The sequence below is a fragment of the Zonotrichia albicollis genome, chromosome 9, assembly GCF_047830755.1.
Source record: "Zonotrichia albicollis isolate bZonAlb1 chromosome 9, bZonAlb1.hap1, whole genome shotgun sequence".
Taxonomy (NCBI): domain Eukaryota; kingdom Metazoa; phylum Chordata; class Aves; order Passeriformes; family Passerellidae; genus Zonotrichia; species Zonotrichia albicollis.
In genome coordinates, this window is record NC_133827.1 from 32,518,607 (window position 1) to 32,539,233 (window position 20,627).

At 48.1% G+C, this 20,627-nt stretch overlaps 1 protein-coding gene across 2 annotated transcripts; it reads left to right on the forward strand.

Annotated features, from left to right (window-relative positions):
- Nucleotides 1-1,697: 1,697 nt before the first annotated feature.
- On the forward strand, nucleotides 1,698-19,792 carry PCYT1A (phosphate cytidylyltransferase 1A, choline). Of its 2 annotated transcripts, none has more exons than XM_005484907.4 (9): nucleotides 1,698-1,855; nucleotides 8,509-8,649; nucleotides 11,350-11,449; nucleotides 13,574-13,690; nucleotides 15,625-15,776; nucleotides 16,573-16,651; nucleotides 17,353-17,495; nucleotides 18,522-18,710; nucleotides 19,294-19,792. In XM_005484907.4, exons 2-9 carry the CDS (start codon nucleotides 8,533-8,535, stop codon nucleotides 19,498-19,500), a joined length of 1,104 nt encoding a protein of 367 aa, XP_005484964.2. In that variant the 5' UTR covers nucleotides 1,698-1,855; nucleotides 8,509-8,532; the 3' UTR covers nucleotides 19,501-19,792. The 2 variants fall into 2 exon arrangements, with proteins under 2 accessions (XP_005484964.2, XP_074403340.1); XM_074547239.1 differs by lacking the exon at nucleotides 1,698-1,855 and adding an exon at nucleotides 6,276-6,497.
- The last annotated feature ends 835 nt before the right edge of the window (nucleotides 19,793-20,627 follow it).

The window sequence follows — 20,627 nt, forward strand, 5'->3', positions numbered from 1 at the left end:
ACAATTCTTTGTAAATTAATCCACAAAGCTGATCTCTGATTCTGGTTATCCAGATTTGTTCCTATGACTCCCACAACAATTGGGCTATGAATCTCAGCTGTGTCACATGAGATGGTATTAATTGATGGAAAGTCGAGGTATTTAGGACATTAGGTCAGGCCAGCAGCCCACACACCCCGTGACTGCCAGAACTCCTCCCTGCAGTAAGTGCTCCTTGGTTTGGTGCAATTTGGCACCCGTGGATGCTGTGAGTGATCATTGCTCCTCAGGCTCTTCAGCAGATACTGCAGTGATTTCCCAATCTCTCTCTAATTGTTTTGGAATATGAGGGTGGATGTTTGGAGACCAACTTTGCTAAGACTCCAGCCTCAGAAAGGTTGCAGTAGATCTGCAGAAGAATGCTAAAGCTTCTCATCTCCCCAAAAGTTGGAAGACCAAGTGGGTTGCTGAGACTGGGTGCCAAGAGAGTACATCTTAGTGTGCCCATTGGAAGATGGGATGCTCTGTGGTGATGCCTGTACTCTCTCTGCTGACAGGGCAAGCACAGCTGAACCGTTCCAGTGGGATGAACAACTTTCGCAGTGCCAAAGAGGGGTGAGGTGAGCCCTGAATCCCACCCTCACCAACTGTTACAGCAGAACACACTCTCCCCATGCAGCTCTTGGAAGCCAGGGAAGTAAAAAATTTCAATGCATCTTCTGGAATCCTTTCAGTGTGCTGGAGGCAGCACACTGCTGCTTCTCTATTGTATTAGTTTGAAATATTTTGGTTATGAAATATTTCCTCTCCTTTTCCTCTGTTGGGAAATGAAGGGTAGATTCACTGACTGCTTTGTTGCTGCTTGTGGCTGTCACCCACTAACGGATCTGCAGAGAGACGCGACAGTGATGCTCTGTTTGTGCACAACCTGGGAGTGTGACTTTTGGGGAACAGCAAAACCCTCCACACAACATTTTCCAGGAGCTGGTACATATGACCTCAGACTCGTTTTGAAGCTTTTATGAAGCCTTGGCTGTTAAATCACAATGTTTAACCTTGCACTTGCTCCATTTTGGAGGTGTTTAATGGCTTCTTCACAAAGGTGTTTACAAAGCAGGTGAGCAGATTTCAGTCTGTAATCTCTCAGCCTCACCACCCTTGGCTGTGGTGTGGAACAAGTAAAGGATGGTGTATTTCCCCTGGAGAGAGATTGAGCCACTGCTGAAGCACATCGGTGTAGGCAAGCAGGGCAGCTCCCTCCTTCCAGAGCCTCCGGAATTTACACCAGATACATCCATACACTGGATGAACGGAGAAAATACTTAGTCTCCCCTCCTCACGATGGGAAGCAGAGGGGCAGGCACTGATCTCTTCTCTGTGGTGACCAGTGACATGACCCAAGGAAATGGCCTGAAGCTGTGTGCTGGGGTTTAGGTTGGGTATCAGGAAAAAGTTCTGCCCACAGTGGCTGTTTGGGCACTGACCAGTCTCCCCAGGGAAGTGGTTATGGCACCAAGCCTGGCAGAGCTCAAGAAGCGTTCGGATAAGGCTCTCAGACACCTGGTGTGACTCTTGGGGATGGTGCTGAGCGGGGCCAGGAGCCGAACTCCATGATCCTTGCGGGTCCCCTCCAGCTCGGGATATTCTGTGACGCGCGGAGCCGCGGGGCAGGACCGTCGCGAGCCGGAACGGAGCTTCCAGGCGCGGATTCCCGGGACGCGGCTTCCCCGCGGCGGGCCGGTCCCTTCCGTGGTTCCGGGCGGACACGCAGCGGCTCCGCCCGCGCCCCGCTGGCGTCGGCGGGAGCGGGGCGGGGCCGGGAGCGGCGGCGGGGCCGGACTCACCGCGCTGGGCTGCGGAGCGGCGGCGGCGGCTGGTACGGCGGCGTCCGGCGGGAGCGGGGGGCTGTCACCGACGGGGCGGGGGGTGCAGGGCACGGGGAGCGGAGCAGAGCCTGGCACCGGAGCGGAGGCTGCGGAGTGCGGTTAGACCGGCGGCACATGAGGGCACCGCTCGCTCTCCCTGCGGAGCCGCTCGGGGGTCCTGTCCGGGCCCCTCTCCCGGCGGGGTGGCCGGGGCACGGGCTGGGGGCTCCGGGCCGTGCTGGCCGGTCGGGACGCGGCTTTGGGCGAGAGGGAAGTGTCGGCTGGGGTGGTCGGGATGCGCTGCGTCCCCTTTGTGGGGGCTTGGGCAGAGGCCGGGGCTCGGGCGTGATCCTCTGGGATGGCAGCCCTGGCAGCCGAGAGAAGGTGGAGGCGGCTCAGTGGGAAACTTCTGTAGTGCACCCTCAGCGCCTGGATGTCCCGGGGGCTCCGGGGGACATCCCCCAGCCAGGGGACACAGCCAGGGCCTAGGGAGGACAGTGACGAGGTGGCCCTGGCCGCAGCAAGGTGTGACCCAGCTGCTGCGTAGGCACACATCCTCTCTAACCCTCTTTTTGTGTCCACCGGAGCCCTGGCTGCACTGATTAATGGTTTTGTAATGGGACTTAAAGTCCTCAGGAATTCCGAGAGCTGAGATGCTCCTCTGGAGTCCTCACTCGCTGTGAAGGGCGGTGCAGGATGCTGCAGGTGGCCTTCTCTCTGTCCCCACCCTGTGATGCTGCCGCACCAGGACCCTGGCAAAGGTTGGGGTGGTCAGAAACAGGTAATGCTGGGGTTCCATCTGCAGAACCCCAGGGTCTGAGGACAGCCACTGTGTTTGGTTTTGAAATTCAGATGACAAATGCCCATGCATTATTTCCCAAAGAAGTTTGCCGTATATACACAGTTATAAAAATTCCTGATTTTGAAGTTTTTTGCCGTGAGGTCTCGGTTGTAACAGTCTTGAAATCACTGTACCAAGAGCCACAAACAATAACTGTTCCAGTAGGGAATTGGTATTGGTGTGTAAACCTGCTAAAGGAGGTTTGCGCCTCTAGTCTCAAGAAGCTCTGTTGCTAATCCCTAGAAACAAAACAGTGCAGAAGTCGGGTGAGAATAGCCACCTATTCTCACACTTTATTGTCCCTGACAGTATTTTTTCTGGTATTCTGTAATAAGTAAACCCTATTTCTGCTGCTTCACTCACCCAGCAGGGGCTGTCGCGTGTCGAGACACTCAGTGCCTGGAGGTCATGGTATACCCAGAAGGGCTGTGAATTCACAGAGGTCCTGATAGCAGTTTCTCTTTTTTAGGTGTATTACTTAGCAACACTATCTAGGTGACTGCACTGAACTGTTTTCAGTTGTGGTTAGACAGTTATCTTCAGCCATTTGGGACTTTGTTGGAGAAAAGCAGCATCTTTTCTTCAATTGCAGGACATGAGTACCAGAGCTGCTTGAGAGAATATCAGCCTGCCTGGACCAGTAGGGGATGCAAGGCCTAGGGGGTTGTTTTAGCAGGAATAGCAAAGGTGAGGATGCTGTTGGACTGATGTGTGGCACTGGCTGGACAGGAATCCCTTTTATGTGTTCCTGTGGCTTTTAACACACTGTGGGACAGCTGCTTTTGTTGATCTTGATCCAAAGTAGCTGAAGCAGCCTGTGTTTTACAAGTGGACAGGAGTGTGCCAGATCCTGCAGTAACCTTTTTAAGGGGCTCAAGGGCTTGACCATGAGCAGATGCTGACTGTGGGCAGTGGTGCAGTCTGTCTGGAGGTGAGCAGGCTGGGTCATAGCCAGCAGCACTCTGCTCCCAGGAAGGAGCTCAGAGTCTGGAGACTGGGACAGAGCTGGCCCTGGCAAGCCTGGGCTGGGCATGAAGTTGCCTTGGAGATTGGGCAAGTTTTTTAAGTGCTGATAGAAGAGAGATCCATGATGAGTCTTCTGTCATTAACCTCTCCCAGGTCTCTGTGTCTCTGCAGATCACCACGGGGATACACACCAACCAGTAAGGTTAATTGGAGACTGGGTGTTGCACATGAGGGAGAACAGGGGAAAAAGGATTCTCTTCACTCTATGGTCAAGGAATGCAGAGGAATGTAGAGTTGCTTAGATACTTTATAGCCTGGCAAGGGACCTATCTGAAGTGACAGGACTTCTGCCTTTTCCCTGAGGCTCTTGCTTACATGCTGTCCGTGTGTCAAGGCAATTCTCTGCAGACAGCTGGCAGAGTGCAAAGTTTAGTAGTGTTGCCTGCAGATGAGTCAGCAGAAGAGAAATATCTTGTTCCTGTAAAGTGCAATGATCTTGTAGGCAAAGCAGCACATGACATTCACATCTGACTGTGCCAGCGCCTCCCAGGTTCAGAGGGACGATCGGACAGCCTTGGAGCAGGCGGTGCCACCCAGGGAGCTGCGGGTGTCCCAGGGCCTCCCTGGTCCAGCTGCCAGTCTTGTGCTTTGGGTCCCTGGTGGGAATTACAGCGGCTTTGGGCTGGAGCATTTACTAAGTTGTTGCAGCAAGCTCGTTTGCAGTTTAAGTAGCAGCATTTATTTTGCTTCACAGGTAAATCTGCATGTGAAAAGCAGCAGAAGTGGCAGAAGAAATCCTGCTACTGATGTAGGTTTGCAGTTAATATTCTCCAAGAAGTTCTTAAGGACATAAAAAAAAAAAAAGGCAGATGGGCCAGGTCCTCATGCCATCAGTGTGCCTAGGGTGTAGAATGATCTGACCTGCTTCTCCAGTGTAGTGTGATGCTGGAGTTCTCTGATGCCACCAAGACTGAAAAATGGCAGCACTGTCCATAAAGATGCAGACAGTGAGGTAAAGCTTTTGCTAAGCAGGAAGATTTGCTGGGGCTATTCTGACCACTTCCATGTGCCAGAGGTGTCGACTTTGGTGTTGTGGTTAAATTCCAGCTCTGATGATGGTGTAGTTAACTGACACCAAGGGAGAAGTTATAAAATCCTTCCCTGCCTGTATTTTGTTTTCCTTTCTAATAATCAATGCTTGTCCTCTTTCCCCTCCCAGAAGTGGCTGTGTTTCAGTGGGATTCAGTGATTTCCTGACAGGAAGAGCAACTCTCTTCCCATCTGGCAGTCAGCTGCTCCTTGCAGACCCCATGCAGGGGTCTCTCTCTCAATGAGTTAGCTGGCAGGTGATGCAAGGCCCTTCTTTGATACAGGATACACCAAAGAAATTCTTAAGAAGAAAAGCCCTGAGTGTTTCATACAGTGGTGCAGGGATTGTAATGTGCCTATGGCTTTTCCAAACAGGGCACGTCCAGCATTGCTCCTTTGGAGCAGTATCTCGTATTCAGCCATGAGCTCAATAATGCAGGAGGGTGACACCTTAAAATAGAACAATATTAATATTTTACAGCAAGGCTCTTTCTTGTGGTTATGCTTGGTTTCTATCTTGGAGCGTTCAGAATGAGCTTTGAGAGTTATCTTCTCTTTCCTCTTCCCCATCTGCTCCAAATGTAATAAATTTTAGAGCAGGCAGTGTTTTATGCATTTGGAGAAGCAAAGCCGTGTCCTCATGTGTTAAACTCAGCTTCAGATGCTGGATCCCACTGTTGGTAAATAATTGTTTGAGATGCTATTTTAGTCACTTGGGTCAAATTGAAGCATTCTAAGATGAGTAGGCTTATTGCAGTAAGGTGTGGTGTATTCCCCATTTTTTGTGAAGCCAAGCCTGGTGCTGGGAGGACTTCCCAGAAATGCACCATCCACATGACATAGGTTTTAAAGTTCTGAATAGTGGTAAAATTATTGTTTCATTTCTGCATTAATTTGAGTAATTAACAGAGCTGTGTCACTCATGAGATGTCCGGACACTGCAGAGGCCACTTCAGCAACATCTCACCTGTCAGGCCAGAGCAGACAGAGCATATTTATCCCACCTTTGAAGCTTGCTTCTCACTTGGTACATTGGGGAGAGCTGCTGCTGTGTGGCTGATGCTGGCTCACCGCTGCTGCTGATTTAATGCACAGTGAATAATAGAATCTCTGAAGCTGGAATCCATTCACTTAAGTTGGTTTTTACCATCGTTTAACTGACTATGTATACCCTGAGAAATGGAAAAGTTAGGGTGGATGGTTGGGTGTGGGAGGAGCTGGAAGAAGCTGTTGGAGTTTTCTCCTGCGCTGGGACAGTGCTGCCCTGTACTGTAACCTGCAGTTCTTTGCCTGGCCATGAGATCTGCACCCAGCAGCAAGGGGCTGCTGATAATTCAGCAGAGACTGTACTTGTGTGCTGTGAAGTCTGGTTGCTCCGATGGGAGAAGAGCTTCACCTGGTTGTGTGTGGGGCTGCCGTGTCTGTGCTTCAGCACCAAAGCCTCTGCTTTTGATGTTTTGCTGGGCAGTGGTTCAGAATGTCTGCATTCAGCACATTAACAGACCTTTTAATTCTCTCCCAAGGGAAGGAAAGAAAGTGGTCAGAGACCAACAGGTGACTTGAAGCACAGTGAAATTATTTTAACCAAATAACAAGAGAATCGGCTGCTGCTTCCCCCCAGTGTTTCCATGAGTTATGGGGTTACTTGAACCAGACACAGACATTTGCTGCTTTTTTTGAACTTCACGGTTTCTGCTGGGACCAGGGTGGTGAATGACTGACGCAGAGTGTGCTTACAAGATGATACCTTGCAAAATGTAAGAATGACTTGTGTCATACCCTGTGTTTTTAGAGGCACTCTGGAAGCTGCTGCATTTATAGCACGGATCTCACCTGAAAGTCAAATGCTTGCTTAAATGTTTAAAGACTCGGGCCTGAGGGTTCCAAACTTTTTTGCCTGAGGTTATGTTTGCACTCTCCCATATGTTTGTTCTCAGGAAATAGTAATTTAATGACAGGAATGGGGGAAACGGCAAGCTTGACTCACAGTGAGTACTGGATGGCTCACACAGTTCTGGAATGTCCTTGTGGCTGCTCTTCACTGTCACTTTTATCTTCTCCACAATATTTTTGTGGCTCCCTACTGACCTAAGATTCTCTTTCCTTGTTCTTAGTACATTGTGGTAGGTCTAGCAGAGCAGCCAGGGATACTTACATGTATGTAGCCCCAAACCAGTTCAGCTGTGTCTGACCCTAAAACTGCCCATAAGGTATCATCGTACTGATGCTCAGTGGGGTGGGAGAGATATTTGCATCTCGTTAAACTGCATTTGACTTGTTACTTTGGAGCATTCCTTAACCTTGAGTCATGTGTGCTTGAGTAAGTCCGATCACTAAATCTGCTACTTAGCAGCTCTTTCACAAAACACACCCTTCTTGGCTGCCAAACAGCAGAGCTTTGCCAGTGGCCATTTGAGGGCAGTCCCAGCTCCTCACGTAGCTCATCCCAAACAGAACACTCAGCAGAGCCCCTTTACTGCTGAAAAGGATAGGATTCAGAGGGGCATCTGCTCTTTGTCACACCTTGCACTTGCCGCACCTAACATTCCAGCACACCCACTGCATGTGGGTGGGGAGGCGTTTTAAATTCCACACCACTCTTATTATTAGGGAGTTGAAGCAGCACCTTAGGCTCGTTAAGGATCGTTGCTGGGTAGAGGGGCCGTGCTGCTCTCCAGGCCGCAAGTGCCACGTGCTGCACTGGAGAAGTGCACACTTCAAGTCAACAAGAGACATAATGCTGTTTTCTAGTTTTGGCAAATCTAGCACCCATTTCTAACTCCTGCAGCAGCTGGAAAGGGAATATTCACTGCCATGCCTTCCTATAAATCCCTATTTTTGCTTCAGCTGTGTGAATCAGGAGTTACTAATACTCCAGGCCCCTCTGCAAAGGTACAGTGACTGCAGCCCAAAGCACAGATAACTTCCCTCTTTATAACTGTCACCATTTCTGTCCCAAATTGGTGGTATGTCTGTCTGTTCATCAGCGAAGCAGCTCAGCTGAGCCACCACTAATTGCAAGCTAGTACATAAAGTGCCAGAAGTGTGGCCTAATGTGGTGTCAGCAGCTGCTTCACCATCTGCTGAGTCACCACTGCGGTGGGGACAGGGACAAGAGGGGAACACGATGGCAGCTGTCCCAAGGTGGGCTGTCCCCGCTGGGGAGCTGCAGCTTTGTCTTACACAAACAGCAAAGCAAACAGCAAGCCTGTTTAAAGTCATTTAAGTTACGAGCCCTTCCCTTGCCTTTATCCTTCTACATAGACCCTCCTTCCTCTCTTCAGGACTGTACAGGGAAAAGAAGGAAGAAGGACTGTACATGCACACCCACCAGCTGCCCTTGGGGGTGTAAAGGGTAAAGAATCCAAATGAGAACTGGACGAGGGCTGAATGTGATCTGGGCATGCCATAATCCTTAGCTTGCCTTTAAGATGCGAAAATAGCATTATTAACCTCATAGTAATGATTTATAATTTGCATTGCAACTCTTGTTTCAGTGTCTCTCCAGCCAGCTGACTGCTGCACGCTTCTCTCTGCAGAGCAGCTCTGAGTTGCATTAAATGATTCAGTATTCCCACCAGGCACTGTTTGTCAAGCCTTGGCAGCTGATGCCAAATACAACTGGCTAAGCCCCTTGTGAGGTGGCTGTGTCTTTGCACTGACCTTCTGTGCACTGTGCCTGCTGTTGACTGATTCTGTTTTGGAAGAACTGAGAAATATCTCTTTTCTTTTTTTTTCCTTTTTTCCCTCTCCTTCATTTTGTTCCAGTTCTTTCTGGACGTGCTTGGCAAGATGGAGCCGCCGACCTCGTCCAGGCTGAATTCTCGAAAGAGAAGAAAAGATGGATCAGGCCCTAATGGGGCAACAGAGCTGGATGGAATCCCTCCAAAAATGTCCCGACACTCACTTGTAAGTAAGCAGAGATAAGAATTTTGGGAGCCTGTGAGATGAGGACACTGAGCTGTAACAGCAGGAAGATGCAGGTGGTGGTTTATCTGTGGACAGAGAAAACAAGGCAGGGGGCAGGGGATAAGAAGCAAATGATAGTAGCTCTCCTTCTTGCAAATCCAGTTTGGAATCTTCCTTTGTTCATACTAATAACATACTTACAACGTGGGCTTAAATTAGGTCTGAGGCAAGCATTGCTAAGCTGCTTTTGTGGTGTGTCCAGCTTGTCACTTAAGCTGAGCCAAAGAGGCATGCATTTAGATAGCCACAGAGAAGCAGGCATTTCTCAAAGGTGGGTTTTAAGTGACCCACTGGGAGGGAGAAATACTTGGGAGAAGCAGAAGCACATGACAGCTGCAGGAGGGTCTGAAGCCTGTGAGCACCTGCAGAAGTGATCTGTTGAATCCATGCTCTGACACACAGGCAAGATCCCAGTTCATTTGATTTTCTTGGTCTGGAGAGGGACCACATTTATGTTGCTGGTACTTTGGGAGTGCCCAAAAATAAAACCACAACAAGCAACCAAAAGGATTTCTTTCCTAGGTCAACCTTGGGATGGCTTTAACTAGCTAAAGCCAGCGGGATCTTTTCTGAAGGGGGTATGATCCAGTTAATGCTACTGACAATGGCTGTCTTTAACTTGTCCTTGCCACAAGATTGCGACAATTGGCTTTTTATAGTTCTTCTCTGCCCTCTTCCTGGAGCTGTCCTGTGCATCACGTGTGCTCTAGTTGTTCTTTTCTTATCTCTGTCAAAAGCCAGCTACCATCCCTGCCACGTTGTACCAGGGTCATGGTCCTTGGCAGAATGTGGTGATGTGTTGCAATCTGCCTCCTCGATGACAACATTTTGCTCTTCAGGAGGGCTTCAGCCCTGTCACAGGGCGCTGACAGTGGTGGTGAAGTAAGAGCAGCACCAGCAGTGAGAACTGGGGAGGCAGGCATTAGGAATGGAGGCTTGAGCTGTTGTGTGACTTATCCCACAGATCATTTATGTCCTTCACTGTTGCCAAAACCCACCCTGTCCCTCTTAAAGATCTCATGTATTTCAGTAAGGAAAGACAAGTGTGTCGGTTGCTCTTCAAGTTGCTATCTGTCCTCTGTTAGAAATAAAGCATTGGCAAACAGCACAAGACAAGTAATATCCAGCCACTTTCTAAGCTTCCTGCCTGTTTTTAGCCACGGGGCAAATACAGTCCTCATGGTGAAAGATTTATTTTTTTCTTCTTTTTGCAAAAGTTTTATTTATTATAGCAAGAGTAATAGTGTTGCCTAACTGTGAGATTACCTTGAAGCCTTTTCCACTCCCAGCTAAGCAGCTGTTGGCAGAATGTTCCCCTGAAGCAGCAGGGCTCAGCAGCAGATGGTGGTAACAAACCTGCTGACACATAAGCCTGTTGTATTGTGCACATCAGGTTGAGTTTTGACCTTCAATGGCCCTGCAGGTGAAGGGCAAGGTTCTGGCAGGACCTTTTGAGGACATGTCTCTGTGTTCCTCAGATAATTTTAATAGGGCTTTTTTTGTGCTTCTATTCCTAACTTCAACTAAACTGCCAAGAATCTGGTTTTATAGGGAAGTCCTAGACTTAATGCCAGTGATGAGAGACCTACAGTCCTGGTAGAGGAGGTGCTGTGTGAAATGTGGAGCCCTTGGTAACCTAAAGGAGATGTTCAGCAGGAGCAGCTTGTTTGACTGTCGTGGTCAGTGGTTGTTTTCCTGTGCATTTCACTATAAGCACTCTAATAAGGATTGACACTGGCCAGAATAGCAGTGGTTTTTCTGGTTGCAGTGGTGCTGGACGCTGCCAGGATTCTGCAGTGGGACAGGAAGCCAGAGAGGAAACTGCAGATTAGCCTTTTCAGCTTGAAGGTATTATTGTAATGATTTGCAAGCTTGTTTCCTAGTGTTCTGACTTGGGAACAAGATGTCCATTGCAGCCCTACACCTTCCAGCTAGAAGGAAATTCAGCTCTTTGTTTTGTAATGGGAAGGGCAAATGTTTCATTTCCATTCAGAGCAGACCAGAAATGATGGCTGCACTTCAGCTGTTGATTAAATGTACTGCTATTGTCAAGCTAGCAGGCTGGAGGGGTTTTCTTGCATCAGTTGGAGTTATTCTGACACAGATCAAGATCAGTCTCTCACTTCTGTGGCTCAAAAATGGTGACAGCACACACATGCTCTCAGAGTTAGTGCTGCATTGGTATTGCTCTTCTGCTTGTTCATATACTCAGATCAAGGAGCTGTTACAGTTTGTACATCACAGCACAAACACTCAGGCACAGCAGAGTGATGGTCTTGCCAGTGTGGGCACAGCTGGAGCTGTGACAGTGAGGTTTGAGCTTGACCTGTGCTGCTGTGAACTGCTGTTTGTCAAAAGTCTGAGTTTAGCAGTTGCAGCTCTGACCTTCCGATTTTCTTGCTCCAGTAGAAATACTGTCTTCTGAAATCTGCTTTTCTCTCTCTCTCCCTCTCTAAACTCAGGCTAATCAGCCTGCAAGGCTGTTTTGAGGTTTTACACTAATTATTCTTTTAGTACACGGGTCTGAATTATGCAGAGGCAGTGAGTCACCCGGTGACTGGGACACTGTGCTGGCAGTGCTACCACTACAAACTGCCCTCACTTTTGCACTCTCTCAGTGAAACTCTCCTGGCTCTTTAGGGCCTGCGAGAGCCAGCCCCGTTCTCAGATGAGGTGGAGATCGACTACAGCAAGCCATACATCAGGGTGACCTATGAAGAAGCCATGAGAGGGACCCCTTGTAAGTAAAAACACAGATTGGAAGGGGATGGTATAAATGTTGGGTTTGGGGGATGTGGGTATGTTGGGATATCTCTGAGACCAAGCCAACCTTGTGTGTTTGACCAGGTTTACAGCCAATGACAAAGTGAGTGCTTTGGTGATTAGATAACTGTTTCCATGGGAAATTTGGCTGTCAGTACACCTGAAATTCAAGTTTGTATGTGTGAGGAGATTACAGATATTTGTTTTAAACTCTAGCTGAGCCACTGACAGCCATAGAACTCCACACTTTCTGTACTACTTTGTCTGAGGTAGCTTAAAGTTAAGCCCTTTAAAAGTCATATTTTTTAAAGGTCATATTTTCTGAAACTTGAAACTGGCAAGTAAAACCAATTTATATCCTTGTCCAGAATGTCCCATTCTTGGATTTGAATTAAAGTCAGTGTCATTAAACACCACAGGCCAGCCCCTCAACAAAAATCTGTCCTTTTATTCTCTAAACCAGGCTGGGAAAAACACTGTTCTCTTTGCAAGTCCACAGGGGAGGCAGAGGCACAGCTGACTCCTGAAGGCTCTCTCCTGCCAAACAGACAGTGCTGTCTTGCCTGGACTCTCTGTTGTGGGTACAGAGGCAGTAAAAATGCTGCACTTCTATCTGCTTGACTGCTGAGAGATGAACCAGCTCAGACTGAGACCTGGCTGTGGTTTCCTGCTGGGGTTTTGAAAATCCAGTGTATTTCACAGTCTGCTTTAATTTCCCAGCTGAAAATCTCCAGAGTCCACACAAAGGTCTCTGACCTGCCTGCTGAGACTAAAACACAGTGCACACGTCCTTGTTGCTGTTTGTGTCTGTGCTCAGGAGCTGCAGCTGCTGCAGGTACAGAGGAAAGATAAGGATGTCCCAGCCACTTTCCAGAACGTGAATGAATATTCATGAAGGTCTGCTAGGACCAGTCCTCTTCTGGCATACAGAAAGCTTTTGCAGTCACAGATCTCCTTGGCTCTTCAGAGCCTTCTGGCATCCTCAGATTGCGGTCTTAGAACCACTAAAAATTATTGTAAGAGGCTGTCCTCAAACTGATTCCTCTGCTTAGCTTGAACTTACAACCCTCACCTTTGCATCAACTCTTCTTGCTGCCTCCCAGTCTCTGTCTCTGGGTACCTCCAGGGCTCTGCCCACACCTGTGGGGTCTCAGCTTCCTGTTAGGTCCTGTTCTTTCTGCCTTTCTTTACTGCAGCTTTGCTGTCCCTGTGCTCACCACTCCTCTGAGTCGGTCTGAACTGAGCCAAGAGAGCAGCAGGCTGTTCCCAAGTGTGTCACATACAAAGAGTGTGGCTTTTGATTATCAGCAGCAAGAGGACTGTGGTCCTGTGTGGTCCCAAGATCAGAAACCTCCCACTGTTACATGGCAGTGCTAGACTATCTCACTTTACCTCTGTGCCGCCCTCAAAGAACTGAGCTACAATTCTACAATTTCCCCTGGCAGAGGTGGCCTGAGGGAAGTTTAATTGTTGTTGTTGTTGTTGATGATGATGATTATTATTATCATCATCATCATCTATGGATTTAGCTGATAATGCCAGTGATTCAGCAGAATTGTGTCTGCTTTTCTTTGAGTAGTTCTGCTGTGTTTTTGAATAAGGCCATACACTGCTTGTTCCTAGGGGAGCTCATGCTGCTGGTCCCTCCACTAGACTGTGGCAGCAGGCTGCAGAGGGGCATGCTGTAAAGGTCCTGAGACGCCATCCTGGCAGGCAGGAGGAAATCAGGCACCTGTGAAACATTTGGGCCAGTTCCCCTCTGGTGTGCAAAAAGTTAATTCTGCATTTGGATTTCCATAGAAGGGAAATGTTCAGGGTTTGTTTTTCCCTTAGTCTCTCCTTCACCTTGTTTGGGTGATACATGGTAGGCTTTCAGTCTGCCTTTATATGTGGCTGTATTTCAGCTCTGTGCTCAGATGCACTTGTTTCCACATGGGAAGGCAGAGAGCCAGGCATTTTTCTTCACAGTTCTGTCCTGATTATGGTGCTGCATTCTGTAACACCTCCGTGACTTTCAGAAGGTCCTCAAAGGTGAGTATGAGCAGCAGCTGCTTCTCCAGGCAGGCATATTCACAGCTGTGTGTCTGTTTCTTTGGCACAGTGGATCGCCCTGTCAGAGTTTATGCTGATGGAATATTTGACTTGTTCCACTCTGGACATGCCCGGGCTTTGATGCAAGCAAAGAACCTCTTCCCAAACACATACCTCATTGTTGGAGGTAAGGAGTGACCTTGTTGACTTTGGCTGTTGCAGGAGTACAGTTGAGCTCTGTCTCTGGTTGTGCATACTGGGGTTTTGTCTTTGTGGCCTCAGTGACTCTCACTGGAGACACTTGTCCCAAATGTTGCTGGAGTATTATTTCAAAACTTTGAGGGCTGGATATGTCTGCAGAAAGATATCCTGTACCAAATGAGTGCTCAAGGAAAAGATTTTTGATTGTGCTGTTTTAATTTGACCCTTCTATTTTGTGACAGGTACAGGTGAGTTGCACATCTGAGTATCAAAATATATTAGGGATCGTTGAGCATCTACTTTTGACTCATAAATGAGACAGCTACCTCCCATGGCTGCTTTGTTCACCTGTATTGCCCTGCAAGTCACTCCCCAGCTCCAGTTTCCTGCTGGAGACTGCTGAGTGTCAAACAGATCCCACTGAGAGCATGGAGATCACAGTGGTTTCTTGGGCATGTGCCTGGACACCTGGAAGTCAGTTAGGCCTTTCTTCTCAAAATAGAAGTTCCCATTTTGTCTGTTAGGTCATAAGTCTTTAGATGGTGCCAGGAATATCCTGCTGAATGCCTGAAGGGATCTAGCAGAGGTGTTTCAGCCAGGCTCCTTCAAGCGTGTAACAGGAAAAAAGATACCCCTTCTCTGGCTGCTGCAGTGCATGGGCCTCTGCCCAGGCAGTGCCTCTGCTCACCCCTCCACCCACACTGAGGGCACATCAGGATGTGCGTGTTGTCTGTCAGGAGCTGACCCCTCCTCAGGCTGCACAATGATGCTGAAGTATGAGAACTGAAAATACCTTTAACTAGTTTTCTCAACTCCTATTGTCTTCTTGAAGCAAAATGAAATTCTGACCCTGCCATAGAATGATTATAACATCCTTGGGTGGTTTGTTTCCTTATCACAGTTCCAGTCATTGCTGAGAGCATTCTAATAGTGGTGTGCCTGCACTTCTTGTGTGCTATAGTAGTGTCTGGAAGGGGAAGGGAGCGAGGAGAGCTGAAACAGTTGCTCCAACCTACAAACTGCCCTGAGCTTAGAAATCTTAAAGGCTGAAAGACATCCCCATTTACACGAACACTACAACAGACAGGAAAATAACTTCAGGTCAAACTATTGACATGTTAAAGTAGCAAGGAGTGTAATGACATTCTGTGCCTCTGGGAGACTGGTGAGAAGGGCAATGAACTTGCACCAGGACTGAGACAAGAGGCCACATCCCAGAAGAACATTAGCTCCAAGCAGGGAACAGTCTCCCCCAGTCTTTATCATCTGTTTGTCTAGAACATATAAATAAATCCAATGCCAGTGAGACTGGTAGTGTCTTGTTTACTTTTGAGTCTGATAATCAAATAGAACTCCTTCTTCAGTATCTTACACTGCAGATTATGAAGAGTTGTTAATTTACTTTCTCATAGAACATAATAATTAAGCTTGATTTCCTGTGAACTCCCCCTTTGTTTTAACATAAACTTTCCAAGAGCTAGACTGTGGTATGGCATTTTATGAAATCAGAAGTTCAGGCAATAAGTTTTTTCAGATTCCAAGCCTGAGACATCCATTGCTTTAAAGGTGGATTTCTGAGCAGCAGGCCCCCCAGGTGCCATTTCTTATAGAGAGTGGTCTTCTTTGTTAGCTGGTTTTCTTGGTAAGTGTTGAAAGCTCTGGAGACTTTAAAGGCTTGGGGTGTGTGGGTCCCCAGCTTGGGCAGAAATTCTCCAAGCAGCCTGCCCAGAATTGCTCAGGAGTTTAGTGCCCTGTAGCGCTCCCTGTTCCTGGTGTATTGTGGCTGGAAGAGCTGGGTTTGAAACACCAGCCTCTGTCAGCTGCTGGCATTGTCAGGTCCAGCACAGTGTGGGCCAGGTCCTTTTATTGTAAATCATGGGGGTAAGTGCCTCAGACTGTGTTCTCTGCCTGTTTCTGCAGTGTGCAGTGATGAGCTGACCCACAACTTCAAGGGTTTCACGGTAATGAACGAAAACGAGCGCTACGATGCTGTGCAGCACTGTCGCTATGTGGACGAGGTGGTGAGAAATGCACCCTGGACCCTCACACCCGAGTTCCTGGCAGAGCACAGGGTAATCTGTGACATCTGATCTCTTTGGAATTTCGATTAGCCTCTCTCTGTTTATAGCAAGAATTCATCTTTGGGAGTGACCTCTGCCTGAGCAAGCTGTTTCTGTTGAAGCTCCTTAAATATAGAATGAACTGGGTTATGGGAATTGAGGGGTTTCTTAGGAGTGTAGAAGCATTTGCTGAGCTGGTATGTAATGTTAAAATAATGTAGAGATTGTGACATAATGAAAAAGGTTCTTGCTATTTCAGTAGAGATTGGTGCTGGTTACAGATAGGTGTGAAATGCAGTGGAGAGAGGAATAGGTGTGTTTGAAGTGATTTCTAGGTGGTGTCTGGTCCAATTCCCTGCTTACAACAGGAGCAGCTTAGATATACATCAGCCTCCTTGCCACAGGAGACCAGACAAGCTGTCTTGAAAGCCTTTTATCAGCTGGTGAGATAAAGTGAAAGGAATCTCTTAACATCTGTTGAACAGCTTTGGGAGGTGAAGGAGTCTCTAGGGAAGCTTGCTTAGTTTACCGTTGTTGTTGTTAACAAGCCATTTCTCTGTGGAGCTTAAAGCAGCTGTGTCCCTTTTCCCAGCCTTTTCTTTCCCCTCTGTCATGTGTTTACAATTCACAGGCAATTGCCACTGAGCACTTGGGACTGCTCTGTGTTGTGTTGTTACAGAGGGAACGTCCTGCTGTTCTCTCTCATACCCCTGAGTGGAGGTGTTGAGCTGAAAGTTAGTGTCTTTCGTCAGCAGCAGGAGATGTGCACGTTCCAAATAAAATGTTGACTTGATTTTTTAATTTTCAGATCGACTTTGTTGCACATGATGACATCCCCTACTCTTCTGCTGGCAGTGATGATGTCTATAAGCATATAAAAGAAGCAGGTGGGTCCCCCTCAAATTCTCCACGTCTTCTTATCAAAAATCTTCTGTAGTTTCTCTTGTACCTCTGTAATGCGAGATTATGCCAGTCTGATCTGCCCAGGACCCTGTGGTGGCAGGAAGGAGAAGCTCTGGGCCCTGCTTCATAACACTAGGACTGCTCCATGGCCCAGCCCAAGCATGGCCCAGTATTAATTCCTAATTTCAGTCTAGTTATTTTGATTGAATTAACAGCTACCTCTTGAAAACATACTACAGTTTAGCTTAGAGATTCTCACAAATGGGAAATGTGATGAACTTAGCAGAGGGACATCTCTAGCTGTTTGCTGTTAAATTCACTGGGAATGCAGCTTTTTTATATCTATCCAAACTCAGCCATCAGAGTGTTATATTTCCATCCATTAAAATGCAGGACCCCTTGTCCTGTCCTTGTCCCCACACTACTCTGTATACAGTCAGTATTTAAGCCAGCTAAAGTGAAGACCGTTTCATTAGAATAGCTGATATTCTGACAGGGTTTTGACATGTTTTGGTCTTACTTAGGCATCCCAGAAAGGATGGCTCTGGTGTTGTACATTTAAGGACAAAGATGTGAGAGCAGTTAGCAAATGTCGACAAGAAAAGTTGTTTCCTGACAGAGGTGGCAGGAGCTTTTTGCCTTGTGTCTTGCTCAAGCTGTCCTGGGTCCTTTTCCCCAACTTTAGGCATGTTTGCACCAACCCAGAGGACCGAGGGCATCTCCACATCCGACATCATCACGCGCATCGTGCGGGACTACGACGTCTACGCCCGGCGGAACCTGCAGCGGGGCTACACGGCCAAGGAGCTCAACGTCAGCTTCATAAACGTGAGTGGAAGTGGGTCTCACCCCACACTGCAGGAGCCAGAACCTTGCTGAGTGTGAACGGAGTCTTGTCTAGTGATAGCACAGTCCTGCCATGTGCCAGTGAAAGGCCTGTCTGCAGAGCTAAGCGTTGGCACCAAACCAGTGTCCTTGGAGTGGGCTTCCATCCCTGAAATCATCTCAGGGACCCACTCAGAGGAACTGGGGGCGCTGCTAATGCTGCTGTCTTGTTAGAGATGTCTTGATGATGTCTTACCTACTGAAAGAGCAGGAGAGAGGGTGTGTGGCAAAATGTATGTTTTTCTTGAATGAAGAGTGAGTTGTTCTTGACAGGAACATCTCTCATCTCTCTCCTCTTCCCCCAGCCACCTCCTTAGGGTAGAGTCATTTGTTAGGATAAAATCTGATGCTGTTTCCACTGTACTGTTCCCTTCCTGGAGCTGCAGGAGCAGCAGTGCTTGGGTAGGACAGAAGGATATGCCCTGATCCTATGCTGTGCAGCTCTAGCCCTCAGAAAGAGTACATGGCAGAAGACATTTTTGATGTTAAAAGTAAAGTCGTAAACATTTTTTTTTATCACTCAGATACTGTGCCTGTGAACAGCAATGAAACAGGAGAGGTAACGGCTGCTTGGCCTCTCCTTGGCACATAACTCTGCCTCTGTTTAAAAACACCCAGCAGAAAGACTGGTGCTGTTGTGATATGCAGAGACCTACAGCAAGTCACTCGAATCTAATCTGTGTGCTGTATAAATATTTCCCTCTTCAATGCACTCCTATTAGATAATGCTTATCTCTGGCTTTAGTCTTGCTTTGTGTACTGTGCCAGTGCCTGCCACAGAGTGTCTCACAGCTCCACTGTGTCTGCCATGTAGTCTAGGAAAGAAGTGTCATAGAAGTGAAGGAGGAATGTCACCAGACTAATGGAGATGCTGAGTCTCAAGCAGCAGTTCAGTGTAGTAACACAGAGCAGAGATGGTTTCCGCGCAAATCTGGTGAGCTGTATTCTGATCCAGCACTCTCTGTGCAGGAGAAAAAATATCACCTCCAGGAACGTGTGGATAAGGTGAAAAAGAGAGTGAAGGATGTAGAGGAGAAGTCAAAGGAATTTGTCCAGAAAGTGGAAGAGAAGAGTATTGATCTCATTCAGAAATGGGAAGAGAAGTCCCGGGAGTTCATCGGCAATTTCCTGGAGATGTTTGGCCCAGAAGGTGCACTGGTAAGGAGCTGCTGTGGGAAAATGGGAAAGGGAATTTTGGAGACATTAACAGACATTGTAGAGCTTCTACAGAGTCTGCAGAGGAAAGGTCTGGCATTTGTTGCGGTGCTCAGTGTGCTGCCAGTCTCCAGACAAGTTGTCCCAGGTTTGGGCAGCCTGTTTTCAGGGAGTACCCACCATTGCCAATGAGATAATGCCAATTACATTGTAGAGTGAAAAATTCCCCTGTCCCAGAGCTGGCCTGTAAACTCCAGTTTGTGCCCTGCTGACCACTGAGCTGCCAAGAGGATGGTGGTCACTTTGTCATTGGCCTAAGATGAGTCTGAAGCCAATTGTTTATGGCAGGCTTTCCTGCACTGTTGGGTGAATATCACAGGTATTTCATGTTAGAAGTGCTTGAAAAAGAGTGGTGATTATACTGTGTGCAGTTTCCAAAGCCCAGAGTGATGCTGGGGCTTTTTCTGCTCTTAAATAGCATGAAGTTCTGAAGGGGCACAACTCAAAATGCTGCACAGGGTGTAAGTAATGTCCATTTCCATGAGTGTGTAACCCATGCTAACAGTCCTCCTGCTTCCCTCACCAGAAACACATGCTGAAGGAGGGCAAGGGCCGGATGCTGCAGGCCATCAGCCCAAAGCAGAGTCCCAGCAGCAGCCCCACGCACGACCGCTCCCCATCTCCCTCCTTCCGCTGGCCTTTTTCCACCAAGACTCCTCCTTCCTCCCCTGCCAACCGCTCCAGGAACCAGTCTGCAGTCACCTATGACATCAGTGAGGATGAAGAGGATTAACCTACCTGCCAGGATTTGCTGCGGACCGCTAATCGCTGAATCCTAAGTCCAGACCCACTGGGGAACTCTAAATGAGCAAGAGAGCCATAGGAACAGGGCTGATGGCTGAGCACAGGGCCTTGGAGGCACCCGTTGCTCATAGCAAGGGCTGCTGCCTGGAAGCACATTCAAACCTCCTCTCCCTTCTCCCCAAATCCCCTTTTTATTGTTTACGTTCTAGCGGTTTCCAGGGTGAAGATGGTTTTCGTATTTTAAGAAAATATTTGTTAAAAGGGCAAGGAATAGCACTCAAGCGTGGCTTTTGTTTTGGTTTCTTTTCCCTTGTTAAACCTCCAGGCAAGAGAGAGAGTGGGAAGACCCATCTGTCTCTTCTTTCCTTCAGCTCCTCTGTCTTATCCCCCCCCATCCCCAGGCAGTATCTGTGCCACTGCCAAACAAAAGACCCCTCAGTTCCTCAACCAGCATGACCTCGAGAGCATGCACAAAGCAGTGGTGTAATGAGGCTTCTAGGAAATAGAGACATCCCTGCTGGGCTGGAGCTGGTAGGAATATATCCAGTAGACCCTGTAGTGCTCACATGCCTCTTAACTGTGCTTCCCAGCGTGTTGCAGTGAGGACGTGCTGGGCAGGGGTACCAGCTTGGCACGCAGGAGCTACACCTGGGGAGGACTTGCAGCACTGTAGAGTGGCACACCCCGTAAAGTGCACAGCATTCACAGCTCCAAACTGTAGAGGGGCTGCAGGGGAAAGGCCTTTCCAGCTAATCTTAACAAGACTGCTAAATCCTGAGCTAAAATTGAGCCCTCAGTTGCTGTTGGAGAGAAGAGAATGAATCTTTGCTTCAGGGCATTTGCTGTTGTACATTTCCTTGGGTGTGAGAGCCCAGGTAGGAAATGAATGTGTCTAGTCTTTTGAGAAGTTCCTTGTTCCAGTTTGTGGTGTGTTACACATTTTAGTGTCTGTCCAAACAGTCCCTCAGCACTGTGCTCTGTGTGTGTTTGTCTGTGTTTCAGTTGCTGTGCTGTAGGGGCTGCAGGAATCCTTCACACTGGTGCCATGAAGTCGCTGCTCTAAGGGCAAAGCAGCCAGTGTGCTGCTGCTGTCAGTGTGTGCAGCTGGACAGATGA